The sequence below is a fragment of the Oncorhynchus keta genome, chromosome 1 (genome assembly GCF_023373465.1).
Source record: "Oncorhynchus keta strain PuntledgeMale-10-30-2019 chromosome 1, Oket_V2, whole genome shotgun sequence".
NCBI classification, from domain to species: Eukaryota; Metazoa; Chordata; class Actinopteri; order Salmoniformes; family Salmonidae; genus Oncorhynchus; species Oncorhynchus keta.
In genome coordinates this window covers 34,509,118-34,516,617 of record NC_068421.1, presented here as the reverse complement: position 1 = coordinate 34,516,617, position 7,500 = coordinate 34,509,118, and the positions used below count along the sequence as shown (strand labels likewise).

At 48.8% G+C, this 7,500-nt stretch overlaps 1 protein-coding gene across 1 annotated transcript in view; it reads left to right on the top strand.

Annotated features, from left to right (window-relative positions):
• The window catches only part of LOC118375531 (schwannomin-interacting protein 1-like), a 386,524-nt gene that overhangs the window by 141,313 nt on the left and 237,711 nt on the right, over positions 1-7,500 (top strand). The window contains exons 6-8 of the mRNA XM_052522718.1: positions 640-704; positions 914-979; positions 1,071-1,209. Of these exons, the coding sequence (XP_052378678.1) occupies positions 640-704; positions 914-979; positions 1,071-1,209 (270 nt within the window). The remainder of the gene's footprint in view (positions 1-639; positions 705-913; positions 980-1,070; positions 1,210-7,500) is intronic.

Below are 7,500 nucleotides of genomic sequence, written 5' to 3'. Positions count from 1 at the left end.
TGGTGTCATGAATGATAAACACTCAAGTTGACTTCCTGGAGGATCCATGTACCCCCCTCATCCCCCTTACCCCACCTCAACCCCCTGTCTCCTCTGACTGCTCCATGCTGCCTCTGGGTCTCTGTCCTTCTCTCTGTTTCTGGGCCAAACACAGCTGAATGCTGACTGGCAAAATCAGCAGAGAACTTCCACAGTTAACTTTACTACCTTCACATAGAAACTTCACATCTAACCTCTCCAAGATACTGCCTTACTACTCCCCTACAGGGGTACCAGTGCTGGGCAGAGGAGATCGCACTCAACAAACACACACACACTCACTCACTCACTCACTCACTCACTCACTCACTCACTCACTCAACACACGCACACAAAAGTTAGAGAAGATGAAGGAGATGATGTCTGTCTGAGAGATTGATGTTGTAATCCCTTTCCATTTCCGTCTCTCTCTCTCTCTCTCTCTCTCTCTCTCTCTCTCTCTCTCTCTCTCTCTCTCTCTCGCTCTCTCTCTCTCTCTCTCTCTCTCTCTCTCTCTCTCTCTCTCTCTCTCTCTCTCTCTCTCTCTCTCTCTCTCTCTCTCTCTCTCTCTCTCTCTCTCTCCTTCTCTCTCTCTCTCCTCTCTCTTTCACTCTCTCATAGGATGAACTGAAGAGCCTCCAGACTGGCTTAAAGCATGTCAATGATGAAAGCATTCAGCTGCAGAGGTACTGTAGGTTGGCACACAGACACACATGTGCACTGTAAAACTCAATTTCCCAGCAGTGGGGACCAGGGCATCTCTGTGTAATTACTGATAACCCCGACACTGGCACTGGAAAGATTAGAACTCAGCTCTGTGTACTTGTAGTTATTACACTCTCTCACCCCCCTCTCTTTCTTTCCTCCTCCCTACACTTCTCTATCTCCCACTCAGTCACCAGCTGACTACAGACCTTGAGAACAACTTCAACATGCCCCCACTGGAGACCAAAGTGTTGATGTGAGTTGTGTGTGTGTGTGAGCGTGTGTGTGTGCGAACGTGTGTGTGAAAGTGTGTGTTTCACTCTTGGCTATGTGTGTATGTTTCTTAGTATCCAGCGTGCCTGGCGTAACTTCCTCCAGAGACAGGAAGTGATGGAGAAGAGGAGCCCCTCCCCTCCCTCCCTCTCCTCCTTTGACAAGATGAGCACGTCCATCAGCATGACCACTCTCTCAGATGGCATCACCCCTGTAAGTCCCACCCCTCTATCTTTGCGCTGAATACCGCTGGTGAACTTTCTATGTCATTGTGTGGGACTTACTTTTTACTGAAGCAAACAAATGGTGTGGGTCAGATGGAATCTACAAGATATATTTTCAATACAAGCCCTATTGATGTGGTGTGCCGGTATATTGCATGTCTTGTCCAGCAGAGGGCGGTGTCCCTCTGCTCATTCCCCCCTGCCAGATGCAGGCTCACTCACAGGCACTTGAGGGAGGGATCAGCTGGGTAAATAATAAGATGAGCACGTCCATAGACCCTCAACTCATCCAGCTGGATGGCGAGTGAGAGAGGTACTCTTGAGTGTCAATATATTGTCATAGTAATCTCCAAGTCATCGTCTAGGTTAAGCTTCAGGTCAAGCTGTTGGCTTCAAGGTGCCCACTCAATGCTGCAGAGAGAAATAGGATTATGATTCTGGGGTAAACTATACTGAACAATAATATAAACTTATATAAACATGTAAAATATTGGTCCCAAGTTTCATGAGCTGAAATAAAATATACCAGAAATGTTCCATACGCTCAAAAAGCTTATTTCTCTAAAACTTTACATCCCTGTTAATTAGCATTTCTCATTTGCCAAGAAAACCCATCCACCTGACAGGTGTGGCATATCAATAAGCTGATTAAAAGGTATGATCATTACACAGGTTTACCTTGTGCTGGGGACAATAAACGTTTTTGTCACACAACACAATCGCACAGACGAGAGAGCGTTCAATTAGCATGCTGACTGCAGGAATGTCCACCAGAGCTGTTGCCAGAAAACGGAATGTTAATTTCTCTACCATAAGCCGACCTCCAACATCGTTTTAGTGAATTTGGCAGTATGTCCAACCGGTCTCACAACCGCAGACAACATGTAACCACGCCAACCCAGGACCTGCACAAACTGTCAGAAACCGCCCCAGGGAAGCTCAAGTGTGTTCTTCACGGATTAATCCTGGTTTCAACGGTACCAGGCAGATGGCAGCCAGCTTGTATGGCGTCGTGTGGGCGAGCGGTTTGCTGATGTCATAGTTGTGAATAGAGTGCCCCATGGTGGTGGTGAAGTTATGGTATGGGCGGACATAAACTATGGACAATGAACACAATTGCATATTATCGATGGCATTTTGGATTCACAGAGATACCGTGACGATATCCTGAGGCTCATTGTCGTTGCTTTCTTTAAGGTATCTGTGACCAACAGATGCATATCTGTATTCCCAGTCATGAGAAATCTATAGATTAGGGCCTAATGAATGTATTTCAGTTGACAGATTTCCTCATATGCTGATGTTCCTACTCAACTCCTTTCTCTCTCATTCTGTCTGTCCTCTTTCATAGTGCTGTGAGAAAGACAGGCTAACCTTTCCTCACATATTATTTCAGGGCTTTATTTTCCTGATGTATCACACGAATGTCACTTCTCTATTCTATTGTCTCTCCTCCCTCTCGCCCTCCTGTAACTCCCCTCCTGTAACTCCCCTCCTGTAACTCCCCTCCTGTAACATCCCTCCTGTAACATCTCTCCTTTAACATCTCTCCTGTAACATCCCTCCTGTAACTCCCCTCCTGTAACTCCCCTCCTGTAACTCCCCTCCTGTAACTCCCCTCCTGTAACATCCCTCCTGTAACATCTCTCCTTTAACATCTCTCCTGTAACATCCCTCCTGTAACTCCCCTCCTGTAACATCTCTCCTTTAACATCTCTCCTGTAACATCCCTCCTGTAACATCCCTCCTGTAACTCCCCTCCTGTAACATCTCTCCTTTAACATCTCTCCTGTAACGTCTCTCCTTTAACTCCCCTCCTGTAACTCCCCTCCTGTAACACCCCTCCTGTAACATCCCTCCTGTAACACCCCTCCTGTAACATCTCTCCTTTAACATCTCTCCTTTAACATCTCTCCTTTAACATCCCTCCTGTAACATCCCTCCTGTAACATCCCTCCTGTAACATCCCTCCTTTACTGTGATGCAGTGGTGAAAGGGACAGTGCTGCCCTGTTGGAATTTTTAATGGGTCCGTTTCTGTCGACCCAGCGATATGTTCCACGTTCCCTCCAGGGCCGGTTTGCACACACACACACACACACACACACACACACACACACACACACACACACACACACACACACACACACACACACACACACACACACACACACACACACACACACACACACACACACACAGAGAGAAGAAGTCATATTTTCATGGGACACAGTGACTGGGTGCTGGGTGGCCGTTTCCATCCACACTGATTGAATTTGTAACCTTTGTGCCAGTGATATCAGTCTCTGCCAAAAGCCTGCATGTGTCTATCAATGTGGGACCACCGCACTTGGTGGAGTGTGTGTGTGTGTGTGTGCTTCCTTATTTGTATGTAGTTCACTGGAATGTTCCATCTCTATCTCCTTGAGTCTGTACAAAGTGAAAGGTTTGTGATGTACTAAAGGTTAAGGTTGTATAGTTATGTGTCTTAGAATTCATTCAGATATACTGCAGAGTCACTATAGTGACACAGTGAAATACCGCATTAGAAGATCTCCTACTGTATTTTGCAATTTATGACCAAATAACTCCTGCAGTGTTGCCCATTTCCTTTCCAAGGGAAGAGGTAGAAATGATAGTTTTCATTAATATGAGAACGTAACAAAACTCTGTCTTTTATTCCCCTATATCAATCAGCAGCCGTCTGTTTTTATTTATTTATACTGCGTCAAAACACAGCCCGCAGCTCAAACACACCCACACACACACACACACACACACACGCACGCACGCACGCACGCACGCACGCACGCACGCACGCACACACACACACACACACACACACACACACACACACACACACACACACACACACGCACACACACACACACACACACACACACACACACACACACACACACACACACACACACACAGGCTGTTTGTTGGAATGGGAGATTTAGTAGTAGGTGGTAATGTTGGAGGTTTGACTAAATGCTAGAACATTGCTAGTTAACTGTTCTGGAGTAGAAACATTATCATTGAATATAATAGACAGTAATCGATTCTGAAATATGACTTTTTTCTGCCAAGAACCATCAGAGCTCTGGCTGCCACTGTCCACTACCTGGGTGCTGCTCTGTGAGGAGGTGCAGTTACAGAGACTGGCCACTAGAGGGAAGTGTTGCACCACAGTAGCTCCTCATGCTATGGACAGAACTGATATACTGTAGAAGCTAACTCTGATGGTATGGACTAGACACTAGAGTATTCCTAAAATCAGATCATAGATTACGGACATCTTTATTAAGAACCTGCAACAAGTTTGAGTTTGTGAGTGCATATGTAATGTAGGTATGTGCTAGGTTGTGAGTGGTGTGTGTGGGCTGGTGTCTGGTGCCTGGTGGTGAAGGGCACATGGGACATGCCAGTCCATCTGCCCTGCTGAAGTGCAGTGGGACTGGGCTAGAGCAGAGCATCACTGGTCCTCTTACCACCAGCTGCCATGGTTATCCCTCTCCTCCCTGTCGATCACTTCCTCCTCCCCTCCCTCCATCTGCTCTCTCCTCACCCTCTCTTTCCAAAGTCCAACCTCACTTCCTTTCACTCATCCCCTATTCCCCTAATACATGTGTGTGTGTGCATGCGTGTGTGGGTGGGTGCGTGTGTGGGTGGGTGCGTGTGTGCATGTGCGTGTGTGTGCGTGTATGTTTGTGTGCGTGCATGTTTGTGTGCGTGCATGTTTGTGTGCGTGCATGTTTGTGTGCGTGCATGTTTGTGTGCGTGCATGTTTGTGTGCGTGCATGTTTGTGTGCGTGCATGTTTGTGTGCGTGCATGTTTGTGTGCGTGCATGTTTGTGTGCGTGCATGTTTGTGTGCGTGCATGTTTGTGTGCGTGCAGCTGCAGTACACAGCAGGTGAACGGTCCAGCAGTGTTATTGTTTCGCTCTATATTTAGCATTTAGTGTTGTGCATGGAGGAGAGAAGAGGAGAAAAACACAGAGCTCCACAGAGAGCTGGTTACCATAGAAATTAATTAAGATCTTGTACCAGCAAATAGCCTCTTTTTCACTGTTCATGGTAAACACAGAAATAGAGATGTTTAGGCTCTGGCTAAACAGTGTTCCTGCCACTGTTTTATTCAATGGAAGTAGCAGCCCATTGTGACATCATCAACGACAGACAGCATATTCCATTCATAGTTCTCCCAGCGATTCAGGTGAAGGTCAAGTCATGCACATTATGGAGAACAGAGCTCCAGCCATCACAGCCAACCTTGGTTCCTTGTCTTCTTTTATCAACTTGTTATTGTTTTGCCTTGGCAGCAATGTATATTTTGTAGAATAGGCATGGCCTATTACCCAGGCAAAAACACAGTAGAAAATACCTCACTTTATGACATCGTTGATGGATGGTGATGGATGGATGTAGGTTTTCTCTGTCTTGTTGTCCATTTGACAAAACCCCCCAGGCTCTGTTTGGTCCCTAGTCTCATATTTACTCTAAATGATCATCATAGTTGACCTTTGTGTCTTACATAGTAGTTGATCATCCTCTACGGCTTTGGCCTATCCATGTAACAACATGGAGGACTAGGATGAGGTCAGACATTATATTTCAAATGTTGCCTTAAAATGTTTGAATTTATGATTAACTTTGAAATATAGATTTGAGGAATTTTTGTATTTTTTAGCCCTGCACTGCTGTTTCCATTAATGATACAAAGCCCCAAAGCCCCACTCCCTCTGTGCTAATAAAACAGAATACCACCTAATACATCAATGGTCGTGTATGGTAATTATGCTAATACAACATAAGGTTGTACTGATTATGACACGCCTGCCAGTCCTTGATTGACAGAATCATTAGTGGCCTTTTCACCTTTCAGCACTCCCGAACAATAAAACATTTTTTTTTACACCAAATACTAAGATACACATATGAACAACAAGTTATAGACGAACACAAAAAACGACTCCAAATCCTCTGCCCAGACCCGCATGTTCACCCCCCCACCTCCCTAGTGCCTGCATGTTCACCCACCCCTCCCCTGTGCCTGCATGTTCCCCCCACCTCCCTAGTGCCTGCATGTTCTCCCACCCCTCCCCCCACCTCGCTAGTGCCTGCATGTTCACCCACCCCTCCCCTGTGCCTGCATGTTCACCCCCCTCCCTAGTGCCTGCATGTTCACCCCCTCCCCCCACCTCCCTAGTGCCTGCATGTTCACCCACCCCTCCCCTGTGCCTGCATGTTCACCCCCCTCCCTAGTGCCTGCATGTTCACCCCCCACCCCTCCCTAGTGCCTGCATGTTCACCCCCCTCCCTAGTGCCTGCATGTTCACCCCCTAGTGCCTGCATGTTCACCCCCCTCCCTAGTGCCTGCATGTTCACCCCCACCCTCCCTAGTGCCTGCATGTTCACCCCCCCCTAGTGCCTGCATGTTCACCCCCCTCCCTAGTGCCTGCATGTTCACCCCCCACCCCTCCCTAGTGCCTGCATGTTCACCCCCTCCCCTCCCTAGTGCCTGCATGTTCACCCCCCACCCCTCCCTAGTGCCTGCATGTTCACCCCCCTAGTGCCTGCATGTTCACCCCCCTAGTGCCTGCATGTTCACCCCCTAGTGCCTGCATGTTCACCCCCCTCCCTAGTGCCTGCATGTTCACCCCCACCCCTCCCTAGTGCCTGCATGTTCACCCCCCTCCCTAGTGCCTGCATGTTCACCCCCCCCACCCTCCCTAGTGCCTGCATGTTCACCCCCCCCCCCCTCCCTGGTGCCTGCATGTTCACTTTTTTTCCACCCCTCCCTAGTGCCTGCATGTTCACCCCCCACCCCTCCCTAGTGCCTGCATGTTCACCCCCCACCCCTCCCTAGTGCCTGCATGTTCACCCCCTCCCTAGTGCCTGCATGTTCACCCCCTCCCTAGTGCCTGCATGTTCACCCCCCTCCCTAGTGCCTGCATGTTCACCCCCCCCACCCCTCCCCTGGTGCCTTCATGTTCACCCCCCCTCCCCTAGTGCCTGCATGTTCACCCCCCTCCCTACTGCCTGTTTGTTCCCCCCCCTCCCTAGTGCCTGCATGTTCACCCCCCCTCCCTAGTGCCTGCATGTTCACCCCCCCCCCTAGTGCCTTCATGTTCGCCCCCCTCCCTAGTGCCTGCATGTTCACCCCCCTCCCTAGTGCCTGCATGTTCACCCCCCTCCCTAGTGCCTGCATGTTCACCCCCTCCCCCTAGTGCCTGCATGTTCACACCCCCCCCTAGTGCCTGCATGTTCACACCCCC